General features: G+C 42.1%; 1 protein-coding gene across 1 annotated transcript in view; it reads right to left on the bottom strand.

Moving 5' to 3' along the window:
* Positions 1 to 24,937, bottom strand: part of MTIF2 (mitochondrial translational initiation factor 2) — a 168,922-nt gene that overhangs the window by 93,155 nt on the left and 50,830 nt on the right. The window contains exons 5-7 of the mRNA XM_053712192.1: positions 24,749 to 24,909; positions 23,755 to 23,931; positions 14,153 to 14,292 (exon numbers count right to left, since the gene is read on the bottom strand). Coding sequence (XP_053568167.1) covers positions 14,153 to 14,292; positions 23,755 to 23,931; positions 24,749 to 24,909 — 478 coding nt within the window. The remainder of the gene's footprint in view (positions 1 to 14,152; positions 14,293 to 23,754; positions 23,932 to 24,748; positions 24,910 to 24,937) is intronic.

Genomic DNA, 24,937 nt, shown 5'->3' with positions numbered 1-24,937 from the left:
CCACTCCCCCGGATGGAATGTCTGACGACTCAGAAAATCCGCTTCCCAATTTTCCACTCCTGGGATGTGGATTGCAGACAAGTGGCAGGAGTGATCCTCCGCCCATTGAATTATTTTGGTCACTTCTTCCATCGCCAGGGAACTCCTTGTTCCCCCCTGATGATTGATATATGCAACAGTCGTCATGTTGTCTGATTGAAACCTTATGAATTTGGCCTTTGCTAGTTGAGGCCAAGCTTTGAGTGCATTGAATATCGCTCTCAGTTCCAGAATGTTTATCGGGAGAAGAGATTCTTCCCGAGACCATAGACCCTGAGCTTTCAGGGGTTCCCAGACCGCGCCCCAGCCCACCAGGCTGGCGTCGGTCGTGACAATGACCCACTCTGGTCTGCGGAAGCTCATTCCCTGTGACAGATTGTCCAGGGTCAGCCACCAACGGAGTGAATCTCTGGTCTTTTGATCTACTTGAATCGTCGGAGACAAGTCTGTATAATCCCCATTCCACTGTCTGAGCATGCACAGTTGTAATGGTCTTAGATGAATTCGTGCAAAAGGAACTATGTCCATTGCTGCAACCATCAATCCTATTACTTCCATGCACTGCGCTATGGAAGGACGAAGAACAGAATGAAGTACTTGACAAGAGCTTAGAATTTTTGATTTTCTGACCTCTGTCAGAAAAATCCTCATTTCTAAGGAATCTATTATTGTTCCCAAGAAGGGAACTCTTGTTGACGGGGACAGAGAACTTTTTTCTTTGTTCACCTTCCATCCGTGAGATCTGAGAAAGGCTAGGACGATGTCCGTATGAGCCTTTGCTTTTGACAGACGACGCTTGAATCAGGATGTCGTCCAAGTAAGGTACTACTGCAATGCCCCTTGGTCTTAGAACCGCTAGAAGGGACCCTAGTACCTTTGTGAAAATCCTTGGAGCAGTGGCTAATCCGAATGGAAGTGCCACAAACTGGTAATGCTTGTCCAGAAAAGCGAACCTTAGGAACTGATGATGTTCCTTGTGGATAGGAATATGTAGGTACGCATCCTTTAAATCCACGGTAGTCATAAATTGATTTTCCTGGATAGTAGGTAGGATCGTTCGAATAGTTTCCATTTTGAACGATGGAACCTTGAGAAATTTGTTTAGGATCTTGAGATCCAAAATTGGTCTGAATGTTCCCTCTTTTTTGGGAACTATGAACAGGTTGGAATAAAAACCCATCCCTTGTTCTCTTATTGGAACTGGATGAATCACTCCCATCTTTAACAGGTCTTCTACACAATGTAAGAATGCCTGTCTTTTTATTTGGTTTGAAGATAATTGAGACCTGTGGAACCTTCCCCTTGGGGGTAGTCCCTTGAATTCCAGGAGATAACCTTGAGAAACTATTTCTAGCGCCCAAGGATCCTGAACATCTCTTGCCCAAGCCTGAGCAAAGAGAGAAAGTCTGCCCCCCACCAGATCCGGTCCCGGATCGGGGGCCATCCCTTCATGCTGTTTTGGTAGCAGTGGTAGGCTTCTTGGCCTGCTTACCCTTGTTCCAGCCTTGCATTGGTCTCCAGGCTGGTTTGGGTTGTGAAGTATTACCCTCTTGCTTAGAGGATGTAGAATTAGAGGCTGGTCCGTTTCTGCGAAAGGGACGAAAATTAGGCTTATTTTTAGCCTTAAAAGACCTATCCTGTGGGAGGGCGTGGCCCTTTCCCCCAGTGATGTCTGAAATAATCTCTTTCAAATCAGGTCCAAATAATGTTTTACCCTTGAAAGGAATGTTAAGCAATTTTGTCTTGGAAGACACATCCGCTGACCAAGACTTTAGCCAAAGCGCTCTGCGCGCCACGATAGCAAACCCTGAATTTTTCGCCGCTAATCTAGCTAATTGCAAAGCGGCATCTAAAACAAAAGAGTTAGCCAATTTAAGTGCTTGAACTCTGTCCATAACCTCCTCATACGAAGATTCTTTATTGAGCGACTTTTCTAGTTCCTCGAACCAGAAACACGCTGCCGTAGTGACAGGAACAATGCATGAAATTGGTTGTAGAAGGTAACCTTGCTGAACAAAAATCTTTTTAAGCAAACCCTCTAATTTTTTATCCATAGGATCTTTGAAAGCACAACTATCTTCGATAGGAATAGTAGTGCGTTTGTTTAGAGTAGAAACCGCCCCCTCGACCTTGGGGACTGTCTGCCATAAGTCCTTTCTGGGGTCGACTATAGGAAATAATTTCTTAAATATAGGGGGGGGGGACAAAAGGTATGCCGGGCCTTTCCCACTCTTTATTTACTATGTCCGCCACCCGCTTGGGTATAGGAAAAGCGTCGGGGGGCACCAGAACCTCTAGGAACTTGTCCATCTTACATAACTTCTCTGGAATGACCAAATTGTCACAATCATCCAGAGTAGATAATACCTCCTTAAGCAGTGCGCGGAGATGTTCTAATTTAAATTTAAATGTCACAACATCAGGTTCAGCTTGATGAGAAATCTTTCCTGAATCTGAAATTTCTCCCTCAGACAAAACCTCCCTCATGGCCCCTTCAGATTGGTGTGAGGGTATGACAGAACAATTATCATCAGCGTCCTCTTGCTCTTCAGTGTTTAAAACAGAGCAATCGCGCTTTCTCTGATAAGTAGGCATTTTGGATAAAATATTTGCTATAGAGTTATCCATTACAGCCGTTAATTGTTGCATGGTAATAAGTATTGGCGCACTAGATGTACTAGGGGCCTCCTGTGTGGGCAAAACTGGTGTAGACACAGAAGGGGATGATGTAGTATCATGTTTACTCCCCTCATTTGAGGAATCATCTTGGGCAATATCATTATCTGTGGCATTACTGTCCTTACTTTGTTTGGACACTATGGCACAATTATCACATAAATTTAAATGGGGAGACATATTGGCTTTCATACATATAGAACATAGCTTATCTGATGGTACAGACATGTTAAACAGGCTTAAACTTGTCAACAAAGCACAAAAAACGTTTTAAAATAAAACCGTTACTGTCACTTTAAATTTCAAACTGAAAACACTTTATTACTGAATATGTGAAAAAGTATGAAGGAATTGTTCAAAATTCACCAAAATTTCACCACAGTGTCTTAAAGCATTAAAAGTATTGCACACCAAATTTCAACCCTTAAAATAACGGAACCGGAGCCGTTTTTACATTTAACCCCTATACAGTCCCAGCTATATGCTTTGCTGAGACCCAACCAAGCCCAGAGGGGAATACGATACCAAATGATACCCTCTATAAGCTTTTTCAGTGATTCTTAGCTCCTCACACATGCATCTGCATGCCTTGCTCTCCAAAAACAACTGCGCATTAATGGCGCGAAAATGAGGCTCTGTCTATAACTAGAAAAGGCCCCCATCTGAAAAAGGTGTCCAACACAGTGCCTGCCGTTTTTCTAAACAATCCCCAAGATTATAATAACCATTAATAGTTAGAATCTGCATAATATGCCTAGTAAAGCAATCGTTTTAGCCCAGAAAAATGTCTACCAGTTTTTTAAGCCCTTTTGAAGCCCTTTATTCTTTTATGTTGAACTAAGAAAATGGCTTACCGGTCCCCATGAGGGGAAATGACAGCCTTCCAGCATTACATGGTCTTGTTAGAAATATGTCTAGTCATACCTTAAGCAGAAAAGTCTGCTAACTGTTTCCCCCAACTGAAGTTACTTCATCTCAACAGTCCTGTGTGGAAACAGCAATCGATTTTAGTAACTTCTGCTAAAATCATCTTCCTCTTACAAACAGAAATCTTCATCCTTTTTCTGTTTCAGAGTAAATAGTACATACCAGCACTATTTTAAAATAACAAACACTTGATAGAAGAATAAAACTACAAAAAACTCTTAACCATCTCCGTGGAGATGTTGCCTGTGCAACGGCAAAGAGAATGACTGGGGTGGGCGGAGCCTAGGAGGGATCATGTGACCAGCTTTGCTGGGACTCTTTGCCATTTCCTGTTGGGGAAGAGAATATCCCACAAGTAAGGATGACGCCGTGGACCGGACACACCAATGTTGGAGAAATTGGACTTATTCTTAGCCTTGAAAGGTTTATCTTGTGGGAGGGCAAGGCCCTTTCCCCCAGTGATGTCTGAAATAATCTCTTTCAATTCTGGCCCAAGGGTCTTAAATTAAGCAATTTTGTCTTGGAAGATACATCCGCCGACCAAGACTTTAGCCAGAGCGCTCTGCGCGCCACATTTGCAAACCCTGAATTTTTTGCCGCTAACCTCGCTAACTGCAAAGCGGCGTCTAAAATAAAGGAATTAGCTAACTTAAGTGCGTGAATTCTGTCCATGAGATACGGAGTCTCCCTACTGAGCGACTTTTCCAGTTCCTCGAACCAGAACCACGCCGCTGTAGTGACAGGAATAATGCACGAAATAGGTTGAAGGAGGTAACCTTGCTGTACAAAAAACAGAATTTATGTTTACCTGATAAATTACTTTCTCCAACGGTGTGTCCGGTCCACGGCGTCATCCTTACTTGTGGGATATTCTCCTCCCCAACAGGAAATGGCAAAGAGCCCAGCAAAGCTGGTCACATGATCCCTCCTAGGCTCCGCCTTCCCCAGTCATTCGACCGACGTAAAGGAGGAATATTTGCATAGGAGAAATCATATGATACCGTGGTGACTGTAGTTAGAGAAAATAATTCATCAGACCTGATTAAAAAACCAGGGCGGGCCGTGGACCGGACACACCGTTGGAGAAAGTAATTTATCAGGTAAACATAAATTCTGTTTTCTCCAACATAGGTGTGTCCGGTCCACGGCGTCATCCTTACTTGTGGGAACCAATACCAAAGCTTTAGGACACGGATGATGGGAGGGAGCAAATCAGGTCACCTAGATGGAAGGCACCACGGTTTGCAAAACCTTTCTCCCAAAAATAGCCTCAGAAGAAGCAAAAGTATCAAATTTGTAAAATTTGGTAAAAGTGTGCAGTGAAGACCAAGTCGCTGCCTTACATATCTGATCAACAGAAGCCTTGTTCTTGAAGGCCCATGTGGAAGCCACAGCCCTAGTGGAATGAGCTGTGATTCTTTCAGGAGGCTGCCGTCCGGCAGTCTCATAAGCCAATCTGATGATGCTTTTAAGCCAAAAAGAGAGAGAGGTAGAAGTTGCTTTTGACCTCTCCTTTTACCAGAATAAACAACAAACAAGGAAGATGTTTGTCTGAAATCCTTTGTAGCCTCTAAATAGAATTTTAGAGCACGAACTACATCCAAATTGTGCAACAAACGTTCCTTCTTTGAAACTGGATTCGGACACAAAGAAGGCACAACTATCTCCTGGTTAATATTTTTGTTAGAAACAACTTTCGGAAGAAAACCAGGTTTAGTACGCAAAACCACCTTATCTGCATGGAACACCAGATAAGGAGGAGAACACTGCAGAGCAGATAACTCTGAAACTCCTCTAGCAGAAGAAATTGCAACCAAAAACAAAACTTTCCAAGATAATAACTTAATATCTACGGAATGTAAGGGTTCAAACGGAACCCCTTGAAGAACTGAAAGAACTAAATTGAGACTCCAAGGAGGAGTCAAAGGTTTGTAAACAGGCTTGATTCTAACCAGAGCCTGAACAAAAGCCTGAACATCTGGCACAGCCGCCAGCTTCTTGTGGAGTAAAACAGATAAAGCAGAAATCTGTCCCTTCAAAGAACTTGCAGATAATCCTTTCTCCAAACCCTCTTGTAGAAAGGATAGAATCTTAGGAATTTTTACCCTGTTCCATGGGAATCCTTTCGATTCGCACCAACAGATATATTTCTTCCATACTTTATGGTAAATTTTTCTAGTTACAGGCTTTCTAGCCTGAATAAGAGTATCAATGACAGAATCTGAGAACCCACGCTTTGATAAAATCAAGCGTTCAATCTCCAAGCAGTCAGTTGGAGTGATGCCAGATTCGGATGTTCGAACGGACCTTGAACAAGAAGGTCCCGTCTCAAAGGTAGCTTCCATGGTGGAGCCGATGACATATTCACCAGGTCTGCATACCAAGTTCTGCGTGGCCACGCAGGAGCTATCAAGATCACCGAAGCCCTCTCCTGATTGATCCTGGCTACCAGCCTGGGAATGAGAGGAAACGGTGGGAACACATAAGCTAGGTTGAAGGTCCAGGGCGCTACTAGTGCATCTACTAGAGTCGCCTTGGGATCCCTGGATCTGGACCCGTAGCAAGGAACCTTGAAGTTCTGACGAGACGCCATCAGATCCATGTCTGGAATGCCCCATAATTGAGTTATTTGGGCAAAGATTTCCGGATGGAGTTCCCACTCCCCCGGATGAAATGTCTGACGACTCAGAAAATCCGCTTCCCAATTTTCCACTCCTGGGATGTGGATTGCAGACAAGTGGCAGGAGTGAATCTCCGCCCATTGAATTACTTTGGTCACTTCTTCCATCGCCAGGGAACTCCTTGTTCCCCCCTGATGGTTGATATATGCAACAGTCGCCATGTTGTCTGATTGAAACCTTATGAATTTGGCCTTTGCTAGTTGAGGCCAAGCCTTGAGAGCATTGAATATCGCTCTCAGTTCCAGAATGTTTATCGGGAGAAGAGATTCTTCCCGAGACCATAGACCCTGAGCTTTCAGGTGTTTCCAGACCGCGCCCCAGCCCACCAGGCTGGCGTCGGTCGTTACAATGACCCACTCTGGTCTTCTGAAGCTCATCCCTTGGGACAGGTTGTCCAGGGTCAGCCACCAACGGAGTGAATCTCTGGTCCTCTGATCTACTTGGATCTTCGGGGACAAATCTGTATAATCCCCATTCCACTGTCTGAGCATGCACAGTTGTAATGGTCTTAGATGAATTCGCGCAACAGGAACTATGTCCATTGCCGCAACCATCAAACCTATTACTTCCATGCACTGCGCTATGGAAGGAAGAAGAACAGAATGAAGTACTTGACAAGAGTTTAGAAGTTTTGATTTTCTGGCTTCTGTCAGAAAAATCTTCATTTCTAAGGAGTCTATTATTGTTCCCAAGAAGGGAACTCTTGTTGACGGGAATAGAGAACTTTTTTCTACGTTCACTTTCCACCCGTGAGATCTGAGAAAGGCTAGGACAATGTCCGTATGAGCCTTTGCTTGTGGCAGAGACGACGCTTGAATCAGTATGTCGTCCAAGTAGGGTACTACTGCAATGCCCCTTGGCCTTAGCACCGCTAGAAGGGACCCTAGTACCTTTGTGAAAATTCTTGGAGCAGTGGCTAGTCCGAATGGAAGTGCCACAAACTGGTAATGCTTGTCCAGAAAGGCGAATCTTAGGAACCGATGATGTTCCTTGTGGATAGGAATATATAGATACGCATCCTTTAAATCCACCGTGGTCATGAATTGACCTTCCTGGATGGTAGGAAGAATTGTCCGAATGGTTTCCATCTTGAACGATGGAACCTTGAGAAATTTGTTTAGGATCTTGAGATCCAAAATTGGCCTGAATGTTCCCTCTTTTTTGGGAACTATGAACAGATTGGAGTAAAACCCCATCCCTTGTTCTCCTAATGGAACAGGATGAATCACTCCCATTTTTAACAGGTCTTCTACACAATGTAAGAATGCCTGTCTTTTTATTTGGTCTGAAGACAATTGAGACCTGTGGAACCTTCCCCTTGGGGGTAGTTCCTTGAATTCCAGGAGATAACCTTGAGAAACTATTTCTAGCGCCCAAGGATCCTGAACATCTCATGCCCAAGCCTGAGCGAAGAGAGAGAGTCTGCCCCCCACCAGATCCGGTCCCGGATCGGGGGCCAGCATCTCATGCTGTCTTGGTAGCGGTAGCGGGCTTCTTGGCCTGCTTACCTTTGTTCCAGCCTTGCATCGGTCTCCAGGCTGGCTTGGTTTGAGAAGAATTACCCTCTTGCTTAGAGGATGTAGAATTTGAGGCTGGTCCGTTTCTGCGAAAGGGACGAAAATTTGTTTTATTTTTAGCCTTAAAAGACCTATCCTGAGGAAGGGCGTGGCCCTTTCCCCCAGTGATGTCTGAAATAATCTCTTTCAAGTCAGGGCCAAACAGCGTTTTCCCCTTGAAAGGGATGTTAAGCAATCTGTTCTTGGAGGACACATCCGCTGACCAAGACTTCAGCCAAAGCGCTCTGCGCGCCACAATAGCAAACCCTGAATTTTTCGCCGCTAATCTAGCTAATTGCAAAGTGGCGTCTAAGGTAAAAGAGTTAGCCAACTTAAGTGCTTGAACTCTGTCCATAACCTCCTCATAAGAAGATGCTTTATTGAGCGACTTTTCTAGTTCCTCGAACCAGAAACACGCTGCTGTAGTGACAGGAACAATGCATGAAATTGGTTGTAGAAGGTAACCTTGCTGAACAAACATCTTTTTAAGCAAACCCTCTAATTTTTTATCCATAGGATCTTTGAAAGCACAACTATCTTCTATAGGGATAGTGGTGCGTTTGTTTAGAGTAGAAACCGCCCCCTCGACCTTGGGGACTGTCTGCCATAAGTCCTTCCTGGGGTCGACCATAGGAAATAATTTCTTAAATATAGGGGGAGGGACAAAAGGTATGCCGGGCCTTTCCCATTCTTTATTTACAATGTCCGCCACCCGCTTGGGTATAGGAAAAGCTTCGGGGGGCACCGGGACCTCTAGGAACCTGTCCATCTTACATAATTTCTCTGGAATGACCAAATTGTCACAATCATCCAGAGTAGATAACACCTCCTTAAGCAGAGCGCGGAGATGTTCCAATTTAAATTTGAATGTAATAACGTCAGGTTCAGCTTGTTGAGAAATTTTTCCTGAATCTGAAATTTCTCCCTCAGACAAAACCTCCCTAGCCCCTTCAGACTGGTGTAAGGGCATGTCAGAACCATTATCATCAGCGTCCTCATGCTCTTCAGTATCTAAAACAGAGCAGTCGCGCTTTCGCTGATAAGTGGGCATTTTGGCTAAAATGTTTTTAATAGAATTATCCATTACAGCCTTTAATTGTTGCATAGTAAGGAGGATTGGCGCACTAGATGCACTAGGGACCTCCTGAGTGGGCAAGACTGGTGTAGACATAGAAGGAGATGATGCAGTACCATGCTTACTCCCCTCACTTAAGGAATCATTTTGGGCAACATTATTATCAGTTGCATCATTGTCCCTACTTTGTTTGTCACATTCATCACATATATTTAAATGGAGAGGAACCTTGGCTTCCGAACATACAGAACATCGTCTATCTGATAGTTCAGACATGTTAATAGGCATAAACTTGATAACAAAGCACAAAAAACGTTTTAAAATAAAACCGTTACTGTCTCTTTAAATTTTAAACTGAACACACTTTTTTACTGAATATACGCAAAAGTATGAAGGAATTGTTCAAAATTCACCAAAATTTCACCACAGTGTCATAAAGCCTTAAAAGTATTGCACACCAAATTTGAAAGCTTTAACTCTTAAAATAACAGAACCGGAGCCGTTTTTACATTTAACCCCTATACAGTCCCTGGTATCTGCTTTGCTGAGACCCAACCAAGCCCAGAGGGGAATACGATACCAAATGACGCCTTCAATAAGCTTTTTCAGTGGATCTGAGCTCCTCACACATGCATCTGCATGCCTTGCTTCTCAAAAACAACTGCGCATTAGTGGCGCGAAAATGAGGCTCTGCCTATGACTAGAGAAGGCCCCCAGTGAAAAAGGTGTCCAATACAGTGCCTGCCGTTTTTTTAACAGAATTCCCAAGATTAAAATAACTCTCCAAAGTTGTAAACCATTAAATATGTTTATAAAGTAATCGTTTTGGCCCAGAAAAATGTCTACCAGTCTTTAAAGCCCTTGTGAAGCCCTTATTCTTATATTGAAAATTCAGAAAATGGCTTACCGGATCCCATAGGGAAAATGACAGCTTCCAGCATTACCAAGTCTTGTTAGAAATGTGTCATACCTCAAGCAGCCAAAGTCTGCTCACTGTTTCCCCCAACTGAAGTTAATTCCTCTCAACAGTCCTGTGTGGAAACAGCCATCGATTTTAGTAACGGTTGCTAAAATCATTTTCCTCTTACAAACAGAAATCTTCATCTCTTTTCTGTTTCAGAGTAAATAGTACATACCAGCACTATTTTAAAATAAACTCTTGATTGAAGAATAAAAACTACATTTAAACACCAAAAAACTCTGAGCCATCTCCGTGGAGATGTTGCCTGTGCAACGGCAAAGAGAATGACTGGGGAAGGCGGAGCCTAGGAGGGATCATGTGACCAGCTTTGCTGGGCTCTTTGCCATTTCCTGTTGGGGAGGAGAATATCCCACAAGTAAGGATGACGCCGTGGACCGGACACACCTATGTTGGAGAAATCTTTTTAAGCAAACCCTCCAATTTTTTATCCATAGGATCTTTGAAAGCACAATTGTCCTCAATAGGAATGGTCGTGCGCTTGGCTAGAGTAGAAACCGCCCCCTCAACCTTAGGGACTGTTTGCCATGTGTCCTTCCTGGGGTCGACCATAGGGAACAATTTCTTAAATATAGGAGGAGGGACAAAAGGTATGCCTGGCTTCTCCCACTCCTTATTCACTATGTCCGCCACCCGTTTAGGTATCGGAAAAGCATCAGGGTGCACCGGGACCTCAAGGAATTGTCACAATCATCCAGAGTAGATAGCACCTCCTTAAGTAATGCGCGGAGATGCTCTAATTTAAATTTAAATGTCACAACATCAGGTTCTGCCTGCTGAGAAATTCTTCCTGTATCAGAAATTTCCCCATCTGACAAACCCTCCCTCACTGCCACTTCAGAGTGGTGTGAGGGTATGACAGAAAAATTATCATCAGCGCCCTCCTGCTCTACAGTGTTTAAAACAGAGCAATCGCGCTTTCTCTGAAATGCTGGCATTTTGGATAAAATATTAGCTATGGAGTTATCCATTACTGCCGTCAATTGTTGCATAGTAACAAGCATTGGCGCGCTAGACACAGAAGGAGATGATATAGAACTATGTCTACTTCCTCCATCTGAGGAATCATCCTGGGTAACTTTACTATTTGTGACAGTACTGTCCTTACTTTGTTTGGACGCTATGGCACAATTATCACACATATTTGAAGGGGAAACCACATTGGCTTCCATACATACAGAACATGATCTATCTAAAGGTACAGACATGTTAAACAGGCTTAAACTGGTTAATAAAGCACAAAAACCGTTTTAAAACAAAACCGTTACTGTCTCTTTAAATGTTAAACAGGGCACACTTTATTACTGAATATGTGAAAAACTATGAAGGAATTATCCAATCTTTACCAAATTTCACCACAGTGTCTTAATGCATTCAAAGTATTGCACCCCAATTTTCAAGTTGTTAACCCTTAAAATGTGGAAACCGGAGCCGTTTACAATTTTAACCCCCTTACAGTCCCAGCCACAGCCTTTGCTGCGACTTCACCAATCCCAGGGGGGTATACGATACCAAATGAAGCCTTCTAGGAACGTTTTTAGTGGATTCCAGACCATCACACATGCAGCTGCATGTACTGTACTCAAAAGTAACTGCACAGTAATGGCGCGAAAATGAGGCTCTGTCTACTACAGAGAAAGGCCCTTCCTGACTGGGAAGGTGTCTTAACAAGTGCCTGGCGCTAAAAACGTTCCCCAATGTTATAAAAGTGTGAAATTCAACTTCAAACTGCATATAATACTTAAATAAAGCAATCGATTTAGCCCCTAAAAGTGTCTACCAGTTTATAGCCCATAATAAGCCCTTTATTCTGTTTGAGACTAAGAAAATGGCTTACCGATCCCCATGAGGGAAAAATGACAGCCTTCCAGCATTACACAGTCTTGTTAGAAAAATGGCTAGTCATACCTTGAGCAGAAAAGTCTGCAAACTGTTCCCTCCAACTGAAGTTCTCTCAGCTCAACAGTCCTGTGTGGGAACAGCAATTGATTTTAGTTACTGCTGCTAAAATCATACTCCTCTTTTAAACAGAACTCTTCATCTCTTTCTGTTTCAGAGTAAATAGTACATACCAGCACTATTTTAAAATAACAAACTCTTGATAGAAGAATAAAAAACTACAACTAAACACCACAAACTCCTCACAATCCCCGTGGAGATGCTACTTGTTCAGAGCGGCAAGGAGAATGACTGGGGGGGGGCGGAGCCTGGGAGGGACTGTGTGGACCGGACACACCAATGTTGGAGAAATACATACTCTGACATAGCTTACCTCTGTATAACACCCAGTTGCTTGTGTAAGCGGCCAGAGGGGAAGCAAGGGAGGTGGCGTGGTGAAAATACAGATAGTGGTGTTTATTCGGATTGCATTAAATCCAGATATAAAATCAACTTAAAATGACAATAAAAATAATAAAATCATGGATCCATGAATTAACAATCAAAATTAAATAGCACATTAGTATACACAGCACATGTTAAATGACCATATATGTTAAAAAATAAATAAAAAAATGATGGTGGTGTGCTCTCCTGGGGGACGGCCCTTATTAGTATACCGTCTAAGGTGCTTATAATATGAGATCTCACTTGTAATGATGGTGGGCTGAAATTATATGTCCCAGATAGAATGTTTAACGTGTCTTTTAATGTCTAAATTAATTGATTGTGAAAATCCAGTGCTGGATGTGTAGCTGTCCAAAATCCAATGGGGACGAAAAGAAGAATCAAATGATGAAATAAAGATGGTGAAGATAATGGGAAAAACAGATGTGAAAAATGGATACTTCTTAAAAAATGTGAAATATGTAAAAATAGTCCTATATGAAAAAAAAATTGAATGTGATTTATATAATATAAGTGTCCAAAATGTGATAGTGGATCAATGGTCCTCCTGTGTATCCTATAAGAAGTCCTATCTGGTGGTGAAAAGATCCTAAAATATTCCTGTGGGAAACAAAAAACAATAGTGCAAAACTGCTTAAACACCTAGTTAAGGTATTAAAAAGGAGATTACCTGTTAAATGTCAACGCGTTTCGGCCTGTTAACAGGCCAAAACACATTGACATTTAACTGGTAAGCTCCTTTTCAATACCTTAACTAGGTGTTAAGCTGTTTAGCACTATTGTTTTTTCCTGTTTCCCACAGGAATATTTTAGGATCTTTTCACCACCAGATGGGACTTCACTAAAAGGATACACAGGAGGACCACTGGTCCACTATCACATTTTGGACACTTATTATATTATATAAATCACATTGGAATTTTTTCATATAGGACTATTTTTACATATTTCACATTTTTCATATATTTTTTCATACTTCTTTTATTTTTCATTTTAATTTTTTTCCATTTTTAATTTTTTCAATTTTTTAATTTATTCACATTTTTGTATATTTTAAATTTTTTCACGAAGTATCCATTTTTTTCACATCTGTTTTTCCATTATCTTCACCATCTTTATTTCATCATTCGATTCTTCTCTTCGTCCCCATTAGATTTTGGACAGCTACAGATCCAGCAATGGATTTTCACAATCAATTCATTTAGACATTAAAAAGACACGTTGGACATTCTATCTGGGACATATAATTTCAGTCCACCATCATCACAAGTGAGATCTCATATTATAAGCACCTTAGACGGTATACTATTAAGGGCCGTCCCCCAGGAGAGCACACCACCATTTTTTATTTATTTTTTTAACATATATGGTCATTTAACATGTGCTGTGTATACTAATGCGCTATTTAATTTAGTTAGTTTGTTAATTCATGGATCCATGATTTTATTATTTTTATGGTAATTTTAAGTTTATTTTATATCTGGATTTAAAGCTATCCGAATAAATACCACTATCTGTATTTTCACCACGCCCTGTATTTTCACCACGCCACCTTAACCTTTGATTTAGGCGCTAACTTTACTTATATTCTAGATCGATATTTACTAGGTCCACTAGGAGACCCATTGAAGAGAGCCATAGGTGTTACCACTAGCACTAGGTCTACTACCACACAACACATTAATATACTGTAGGTTTAAATCAGGTTGATGTATTAATGCAGTATTTAGGGGTATTTCAGAGTGGAAATACATTTTCTTTCAGTTTTTTTTCACCGTCTTACAGTGGACAGCTTTTCTCACATGTTTACCATATCATATGACATATGCTTCAACAGTTTCTGACCAATATATTTAATATATATGTACTTTACCTTCAGTGCCGAAATATGTATTGCTTGTATGTCACCACCAAATTCTTCACATACTATTTCATGAGACAGAAGTTCCTTCTTTACTCTCTCTGGATCTGCTCCATGTTTGTCACATTTATTTATAGCAAGGATTATGGGAACTGTCATAGGAGAAAAAACAAACAAAAAATCATTCATTAATAGACACATGAAAATGTTTAGGATACAACTTAAAAAATGATCTGCATTTTTTGTTTCTAGGAGCATATTAAAGAACCCCAATGAGCAATGGATGTAACTAAATACCAAACACACAGGTTACTAAGGCAGATTTAAAAAAATATATTTAGAAATAACATTTATATTATTATAGCAATACTGTACTACATCTATGAACTTTTTTAAAAAAAAATGTAAGAGAATGTTTCTAAAGCTTTTGAATAACATGATCATTGTATTGCTTAATTCATTTGAAATTGTGACCTGGATATTGTTTGGATAAAGGTTGCTTTTGAAAGAAAAAAAAAAAGTATTTAAAACAGAATTCTGAGACTGTACAAATCGCCTTTCATAAAGATTATGTGTGTGACACAGAAAGATGCTAATAAGGAAGCACTGTTGCTGGAGGGGTGAAAGATATCAACCCAACTGAAAGCCAATTATGCACAAATGCCATCTACCCAAAGCATTTGACAGCTATGATGCTCTTTCTAAACAGATATTTCACAAACTCCTATAGGTCAACAATTTCAGTTAAAGAATTACTCATTATAATAAAATTTTGTAGCACTGGACTGCGCCCTACCTTTAGCATTCTGTTGCATTAGACTGCGCCCTACCTTTAGCATTTTGTTGCATTGGACTGCGCCCTACCTTTAACATTTTGTTGCATTGGACCGCACCCTACCTTTAGCATTTTGTTGCATTTGACTGCGCCCTACCTTTAACATTTTGTAGCATTAGACTGCTCCTACCTTTAGCATTTTGTAGCATTAGACTGCTCCTACCTTTAGCATTTTGTAGCACTGGACTGCTCCTACATTTAGCATTTTGTAGCACTGGACTGCACCCTACCTTTAGCATTTTGTAGCACTAGACTGCTCCTACCTTTAGCATTTTATAGCACTGGACTGTTACTACCTTTAGCATTGTGTAGCACGGGACTGTACTCTACCTTTAGCATTTTGTAGCACTGGACTGTACCCTATCTTTAGCATTTTGTTGCATTGGACTGCGCCCTACCTTAAGCATTTTGTTTCATTGGACTGCGCCCTACCTTTAGCATTTTGTTGCAGTGGACTGCACCCTACCTTTAGCATTTTGTAGCACTGCCTGAACCTTATCTTTAGCATTTTGTTGCATTGGACTGCGCCCTACTGTTAGCATTTTGTTGCACTGGACTGTACTGTCAGGGTTTTTTTCCCCTGTTTTGTTTGCCATGTGCTGCTGGCAGCCATTTTACTCACCTCTCTTGCTGACTATGGTGCATTGTGGGGGATGCTGCTCATTTCCTGCACTTCCTTTTATGGCCAGACTGGTGTGCATCATCTGTGTGAGACAGGATGCAGTCTCAGAATTGTGATGTCATCACTTATTATTTAAAGGGCCTCTGTTCAGTATGCTTTGCCTTTGCGTTGTCTCAGACCTGTTTGTGAGAGTTCCTGTGTATTACCTGGTTGTCTGACATCCTTCATGGTTCCTGATCCCTGGCTTGTTCCTGACTCTGCTGTTTTCCTTGTTCCTGATTGTCTCCTGGCTTGTTATTTGACTTGTGGACTTTTTATTATTTTTTTGTTATTAATAAAGTTGTGATTATTTTTCCACTTCTCGTCTCAGTCTGATTCCTGGCACCCGGACATTACGCAAAGGCCATGATGGTGCTAATAATCCACCTTTACCTGCCATCATTTCCAGGATGGATGAACAGGATCACCGCTTGGATCAATTTGCACTAGCCCTGCAAACCCTGCTGACTCGCACTGCACATTTGGACCAAAGTTATGGCAAGTTATGGCTGCTCCTGTTTCCGCTGCTGCACCTAGTCATACAAGGAGCATGTCCGGTTCTGCACCTCTACCTCAGCGATATGGAGGCGATCCTATTCAGTGCAGAGGGTTTTTGAACCAGGTGGGCATTTACTTTGAGATGTTACCTCAGGCGTTTCCCTCTGACAGAGCTAAGGTGGGATTTCTCATCTCGTTACTCTCTGACACAGCTCTTGCCTGGGCTAATCCCTTGTGGGAGACTAATAAACCTGTGATTTCAAATTAACCTGAATTTGTGGCCTCCTTTCGAAGGGTATTTGATGTTCCGGCTTGCTCCTCCTCTGCTGCTAAATGACTCTTGTCCATTCAGCAAGGTACAAGATCTGTTGCTCAGTATGCTATTGAGTTCCGTACGCTTGCCGCAGAGGTTGGTTGGAACAATGAAGCCCTTGTTGCCACCTTCTTTCATGGGCTCTCTGGTGCGATTAAAGACGAAGTTGCTGCCAGAGATTTACCAGAGGATCTCGAGGCATTGGTGTCTTTTTTGATCCTAATTGACATCAGACTCAGTGAGAGGCCCTCTTTCAAGGAGCGCTTGCGGAAGCCTCCTGTTCCGTTGTCTCCTACGTGTTCGTTCCCACCCATGCCTCCCTCTCCTCCCATGCCTCCTGGTCCCGAGTCACCAGGTACTGCTGAGCAGATGCAGTTGGGATTCACGCGTCTCTCCGCGGCGGAGAGGGCCTTTAGGTGGAGGGAGGGCTCTGCCTCTATTGTGGGTTACAGGGCCACCTTTTGAAATCTTGTCCTACACGGCCGGGAAATGCTCACACCTAAGGTCCTGTCGGGGACAGACCTTGGGTGGTTTATCCTCGTCCCCGGAACCGCTTAAGGAAAAACCTTTGGTCACGGTTGTCCTTTCCTGGATGGACTCCTCCATAGTCACCCAGGCTCTTGTTGACTCCGGTGCTGCAGGCTATTTCATTGACAGTGCTTTTGTATCGAAGCACTCAATTCCTGTTTTGCCTCGGTCTGTTCCACTTGCTATTGAGGCCATTGATGGCAGGCTCCTTCAGCCCGCACTCGTTACTCACGAAACTGCTCCGTTGTCCATGGCTGTTGGGGCTCTCCATTTTGAAACCCTCCAGTTCCAGATGATAAACTCTCCGCATTTTCCGGTTGTTCTGGGTTATCCATGGCTCCAAAAGCACAATCCCAGTCTCGACTGAAGCAGGTCCGAAATTTTGTTGTGGTCCCCACAATGTATTTCCACTTGTCTTCGGAAACCAGTTAAAGTCTTGTGCGCTTTTTCGGTATCTCAATTACCAGAGGAGTACCGAGAGTTCCTAGAAGTTTTTGACAAGGTGCGTGCCGGTACGTTCCCTTCTTACCGGTCTTACGATTGTGCCATAGACCTGCAATCCGGAGCCATTCCTCCTCGGGGCCGGGTTTACCCTCTGTCTGTTGCAGATAATTGTGCTATGGAGGAGTATGTTGCCGATGCTCTGTCGCGGGGGATCATCCGCAAATCCTGCTCTTCTGCAGGGGCTGGCTTCTTCTTTGTGAAGAGAAAGGGTGGCGAGTTAAGACCATGCATCGATTATAGGGGTCTTAATCGTCTTACCATTAAGAATGCATACCCTATTCCGCTCATTACGGAACTCTTTGACCGCCTCAAGGGAGCTACGGTCTTTACTAAACTTGATTTGAGAGGAGCATACAATCTCGTTAGGATCAAGGAGGGCCACGAATGGAAAACAGCGTTTAACACCAGGAGCGGGCATTATGAGTATCTTGTAATGCCCTTTGACCTATGTAATGCTCCTGCTGTTTTCCAGGAATTTATTAATGATGTCCTACAAGATATGTTGCAACAGTGTGTTGTGGTGTACTTAGACGACATCCTCATATACTCACCCACACTTGAGGCTCATCGTTCTGATGTTACACGGGTTCTTCAGAGATTACGCAAGAACGGCCTGTTTTGTAAACTCGAGAAATGTGAGTTCCATCAGACTCAAGTAACCTTCCTAAGTTATGTTATCTCCGTTGCAGGGTTCTCCATGGATCCTGACAAGTTATCTGCAGTTCTGCAGTGGCCTCGCCCAGTTGGTCTTTGGTCTATTCAACATTTTTTGGGGATTGCCAATTACTATAGAAAGTTTATTAAAAACTTTTCTTCCTTGGTCAAACCTATCACAGACATGACCCATAAAGAGAATGATCCACTCCATTGGTCACCTACTGCCATTAAGGCCTTTGATAGTCTTAAGACTGCCTTTGCTGCCGCTCCAGTTCTAGCTCATCCTAACCCTGTCCTGCCTTTCGTTCTTGAAGTTGATGCGTCTGAGACTGGAGTAGGTGCCCTCTTGTCTCAACGTCCTACGCCTGACGGTTCCTTGCATCCATGTGGTTTCTTCTCTAAGAAATTGTCTCCAGCGGAGTGCAATTATGAAATTGGCGACAGGGAATTACTGGCCATAATTTTGGCACTCAAGGAATGGAGAAATCTTCTCGAGGGTACTAGCGTGCCAGTGCTCATTCTTACTAACCACAAGAATTTAACTTATCTATCTGAAGCAAAACGTTTGTCGCCCGACAGGCCAGATGGGCGCTATTTTTGTCTCGGTTTAATTTTGTGGTCTCCTACCTGCCTGGTAGTAAGAATGTTAGGGCTGATGCCATCTCTCGACAATTTTCGCCTCTGGCCAAGGAGGAGTCTGTACCTACTCCTGTTATACCTCCTGACCCTATTTTAGCTACCATACATACTAATTTGACTTCTCCCTTGGGGGAGGAGATCCTGGCTGCAGAAACCAATGCACCTCCTGAGAAACCTAGTGGTAAGTGTTTTGTTCCTGAGAATCTTCGAACTAAACTTTTGCACACTTACCACTATCCTAAAGCCGCAGGTCACCCAGGCAAGAACCAAATGATTTGGTCTGTCACTCGACAATTCTGGTGGCCAGGTCTTCGTTCTGATGTTGCTGCGTATGTTGCCTCCTGCTCAGTTTGTGCACAGAATAAGACTCTTCGACGTCTTCCTGTGGGTCTTCTTCAACCTATTGCTAATGGTAAGCGTCCTTGGACACATCTTTCCATGGACTTCATTTCGAGCTCCCTGTTTCCAATGGCAATACTGTTATCCTTATGGTGGTTGACTATTTTTCTAAAATGTCACATTGCATTCCCTTGATGAAGCTGCCTACCGCTCAGGAGCTTGCTTCAATTTTTGCCCGGAAGGTCTTCCATTTACATGGGTTACCCAAGGAGATAGTGTCGGACCAGGGTAGCCAGTTTGTCTCCAGATTTTGGCGTTCCTTTTGTGCTCAAATGGGGATCCAGCTTTCCTTCTCCTCGGCATATCACCCTCAATCCAATGGGACTGCGGAACGGTCTAATCAAGCTCTGGAACAGTTCCTCCGTTGCTATGTCTCAGATCACCACAATAATTAGTCTGAACTGTTATCTTGGGCAGAGTTTGCTCGTAATAGTGCTATTAATGCTTCCTCCAAGTTATCCCCGTTCATGGCGGATTATGGGTTTCAACCATCCTTGTTGCCCAATTCATTTATGTCTCAGGGTATTCCGGCTTTGGAGGAGCATCTCCAGCAACTCCATTCCACGTGGGTGCAGATTCAAGATTGCCTTCATCGTTCTATGCAGCGCCAAAAGTTCCAGGCTAATCGTAGGCGTCTGCCCACACCTTCCTACCAGGTAGGTGAGAGATTTTGGCTGTCCTCCCCCAACTTGAAACTTCGTGTGCCTTCCAATAAACTGGCTCCCCGTTATGTTGGTCCTTTTCTAATACTCCGAAGGGTCAATCCTGTGGCCTACGCTCTTGACCTTCCTCCTGCAATGCGCATCTCCAATGTTTTTCATGTCTCCCTCTTGAAATCATTGGTTTGTAATCGGTTTACCACTGTGTTGCCTCGTCCCCATCCTATCTTTGTTGACAACCATGAGGAGTATGAGGTCAGCAGCATTATTGACTCTCGTATGTCCAGGGGCTGTGTACAGTATTATGTTCACTGGAGGGGCTACGGTCCAGAGGAGCGTTCTTGGGTTCCCTCCTCTGATGTTCATGCTCCCGCCCTCCTCCGTGCCTTCCATGCCCGTTTCCCGAATAATCCTTTTGTCCTCCCGCGGGGGAGGGGTCGTTGAGGGGAGGGTACTTTGTAACAAATAGCAGAAAGGTGACAGCAAATTTCAAAAATTATTTATAAAAGACAAAATTACAGGGCAACGTTTCGGGACCTTATCCCTTAGTCATGCCATGCCTAACAAACACATTCAAGTAATTTATATACTAATGTGCCACTAGGTGGCGCACAAGAACATTTAACCCATTCCATGAAAAAATCTAATACCAATTCATCTATTAATTTATACTTATAATCTAAATTATTATATACTCTACTTACAACTCTTTATATGTAAAACAGCAAGTAATGATAATACATTTTGAAACATCAGTAAATATTGATGAAAACTATCCATCATTCATAGAAACACTGTTAGATCCAATTCTCTATTTAACCCTTTTGGTTCTAAACATTCCAATTCATAAATCCAGTAAGACTCTCTCTGTTTAAGCAATAACTCCCTGTTCCCACCTCTGCGTGGTATATTAATCCAATCTATAATCTGAAATTTCAATTGACTGATTGAATGGCCAGCCTTTAAGAAGTGAGCAGCAAGAGGGGCTTTTATGTTACCAGTGCGTATATTGCTCTTATGTTCAATAATCCGGTCCTTAGCGGACCTCGTCCACTCTCCTATATAAAAACCCCCACACAGACATTTTATAGCATCCTTTATTTTTTAGTAGTAATATATCTAAGATTGGATTTGATATTAGAACCAATATCTGATTTTACTAATTTACTTTGAATATTAGCTCCTCTTTTAAAGGCAGGCATAGGCGGTTTCTGAAATTAGGCTGTAGAAGAGTTACATTCAGATAGTACATTCCAATGTTTTTTAATAATCCGTTGGATCTCTTTACTTTGAGCATTATACTCACACACAAAAATAAGCCTTAGATATATTACTACTAAAAATCAAGGATGCTACCCTTGCTTGGGGTGCTCATGTTGTTGTAATATGACCAAAGGGCAAGTATTTTATCATCTCCACACTGAAAAGAAATATAATATAAAAGTTTTTTTTTTACATGTTTAACTACATTTATAATATATATGATAAATTGTCCATGTGGGGTGTTTATATAGGAGAGTCGATGAGGTCCGCTAAGGACCGGATTATTGAACATAAGAGCAATATACGCACTGGTAACATAAAAGCCCCTCTTGCTGCTCACTTCTGAAAGGCTGGCCAATCAGTCAAATGAAATTTCAGATTATAGATTGGACTAATATGCCACGCAGAGGTGGGAACAGGGAGTTATTGCTTAAACAGAGAGAGTCTTATACGGCTGTTTCAGCTCTACTTAATCACCTGTACCTTATTTTACTGCTATATTACAGCAAAGTTATAGAGGTTGATCTCAAATGTATATCTGCTCGTTAGATATTCTTATACAAAACCTCACTAACTTCTATAAAGGCAGGTGTTAGCAATATTGGCAGGCATTATACAGTTATAAAGATATTTTAATGACATAAGAAAATAAGTTCCTGCACTAGTCCTATGGATTCAGGGGGAAACAAAAACTGGAGTATATGTATTTAAAGGCTTAAGAACTCACATTTACAAAGTCTCTAATAAGTCTCAGACTTAGGCAGGTATACAGAGCAGAGATAAAAGTATGGCTAAGATCCAAACCTTGTGGTAGTTACAAAAGGTTAAGCAGCAGTTCCTACCTTTTTTTTTTTTTCAATGCTTCACACAGTCTTTTATTTAGGAGCTGAAGACCTCTATCAGAGGCAACTTTGCAATCCTACGGTGCCAATCTCCAACCTCCAAGACACCAGACAATCACATTGTTGGTCGGTAGCTATTTCTTTAATAGCTCCTAGACCCTCCTTGTGTTGCTGCTCTTACAGCCTGCACGGTCTCCCGTGCCTCAGCGCTCACACTTCCATTTCCCTCCGGTCAGGAGGTTCTGGCTCAGATGGCTCCTGCCGTTACAAAAACCCTCCTTCGGCTCCAGGAAAGAAGGCTCACAAGTCCCAGCTTCAGTGGCAAATGCGGTATCTTCTCCACCGCAACTCTGTCTCCACTTCGTCCTGTGTTTGCGCTCCTCACGCTGCGTGTTGACGTAGCAACATACACGCCCCTCAAGCTGCTGGACAGGAAGACAATAGGGAAGTGGCTGCTAAAACTTGTTGCTCGATGACAACAGAGAGAGTCTTACTGGATTTATGAATTGGAATGTTTAGAACCAAAAGGGTTAAATAGAGAATTTGATCTAACAGTGTTTCTATGAATGATGGATAGTTTTCATCAATATTTACTGATGTTTCAAAATGTATTATCATTACTTGCTGTTTTACATATAAAGAGTTGTAAGTAGAGTACATAATAATTTAGATTATAAGTATAAATTAATAGATGAATTGGTATTAGATTTTTTCATAGAATGGGTTAAATGTTCTTGTGCGCCACCTAGTGGCACATTAGTATATAAATCACTTGAATGTGTTTGCTAGGCATGGCATGACTAAGGGATAAGGTCCCGAAACGTTGCCCTGTAATTTTGTCTTTTATAAATAAATTTTGGAATTTGCTGTCACCTTTCTGCTATTTGTTACAAAGTTTTTTTGGGCTTAAGGCAGTGGCCCTTAGGTGACTTGCAATACCTGGCTGGAGTGCTGAAAAATACCTTGTTTTGTAGAGGGGAGGGTACTGTCAGGGTTTTTTCCCTGTTTTGTTTGCCATGTGCTGCTGGCAGCCATTTTACTCACCTCTCTTACTGACTATGGTGCATTGTGGGGGATGCTGCTCATTTCCTGCACTTCCTTTTATGGCTAGACTGGTGTGCATCATCTGTGTGAGACAGGATGCAGTCTCAGAATTGTGATGTCATCACTTATTATTTAAAGGGCCTCTGTTCAATATGCTTTGCCTTTGCGTTGTCTCAGACCTGTTTGTGAGAGTTCCTGTGTATTACCTGGCTGCCTGACGTCCTTCCTGGTTCCTGATCCCTGGCTTGTTCATGACTCTGCTGTTTTCCTTGTTCCTGATTCCGGCTCGTCTGACTATCCACTTTGGCTCCTGACTCGGCTCGTGTGACTACCAGCTCTAGTTTTGTCTCCTGGCTTGTTATTTGACTTGTGGACTTTTTATAATTTTTTTGTTATTAATAAAGGTGTGATTATTTTTGCACTTCTCGTCTCAGTCTGATTCCTGGCACCCTGACATGTACCCTACCTTTAGCATTTTGTAGCACTGGACTGAACCCTATCTTTAGCATTTTGTTGCATTGGACTGCGCCCTACCTTTAGCATTTTGTTTCATTGGACTGCGCCCTACCTTTAGCATTTTATTGCATTGGACTGCGTCCTACCTTTAGCATTTTGTAGCATTGGACTGTGCCCTACCTTTAGCATTTTGTTGCATTGGACTGCGCCCTACCTTTAGCATTTTGTAGCATTGGACTGTGCCCTACCTTTAGCATTTTGTGGCATTGGACTGCGCCCTACTGTTAGCATTTTGTAGCATTGGATTGCACGCTACCTTTAGCATTTTTGGCATGATCGATGGACTCTATTGTTTGTTTCATGACGCCATCATCTGCTGCTACCACTAATATAACAATGTCGGTGACATGGGCTCCTCTGGCTCTGATTGCTGAAAAGGCTGCATGTCCTGGTGTATCAAGGAATGTAATCTTTTCTCCTGACGTTAACTGGACTGGAAAAACAAAAGAATATAATAACATTCTAATAAAGGAGCAGTAAATAACAACCAGGAACAATTCATTCACTTACAATGTATTCAATATAGGATATTTTGAAATTAAACAAAATAAGAGAATGCATAATCTATGCAGACCTCATAATAATCATGGCCTCAGTTCTTTACAGTTACTGAGTGACTTTGGATTTACATTATGTAGATATCTAATAAATATGGAATTATAAACATGCTGATTGAAGTCAAATTAGTTGTGCAAATGTTTTTTTTTCTCAGATACCACTCAGTACTAATGTTAAACTAAAGGAAATTAAACAAAAATCAATGCATTGTTTACCAGTGTGAAGATATTTGGAACTAGGAATTTGTTTATCTGTACTAGATGTACCTAGCGCATAATAGGACTTTACTGTAGCTGAGACTCACTTCTTTTTTTTTTTTACATCTTAGCTGCATCTAATACCCATTTAATACATATTCAATGTATATCCACCTTTTTCCACCACCGAGGAGCACAACACGATAAGATATGGACAGAAGCAAAAATATGCTGATAGATTGGTTGTTATAGCTCAGCATCTGCCCTCTTCTGTCTCCTAAAATTGGCAACTTATCCTGCTGGGCTTCTTGATCAAAACTGATAAGTAAACATTTCAAAACTTTTTCATCCCTGCAACTATTTTATACATTAATATTTTTATGTTAGTATTTGAATTAAATAATTCATTTCTGTGTGTTACAGAAGGACAGGAAACTGCTGCCTGTTGTCTGGAAACATAACAGATAAAGTTTGGCAAAAAGCAGTAAAACCTACCATTGAATGCACCAATGTGCTGAGTGATGCCTCCTGCTTCCATTGCTGCCACTTGTGTTTTCCTTAGCTGATCAAGCAGTGTTGTTTTTCCATGGTCAACATGTCCCATTATAGTAACTACTGGTGGTCTGGACACTAACACAGCTGGGTCTGCAGGAGACCTATAATAAAAATACACTATCATGTAAA

The sequence above is a fragment of the Bombina bombina genome, chromosome 4 (genome assembly GCF_027579735.1).
Source record: "Bombina bombina isolate aBomBom1 chromosome 4, aBomBom1.pri, whole genome shotgun sequence".
NCBI classification, from domain to species: domain Eukaryota; kingdom Metazoa; phylum Chordata; class Amphibia; order Anura; family Bombinatoridae; genus Bombina; species Bombina bombina.
This window is presented reverse-complemented; position numbering and strand designations above follow the sequence as displayed.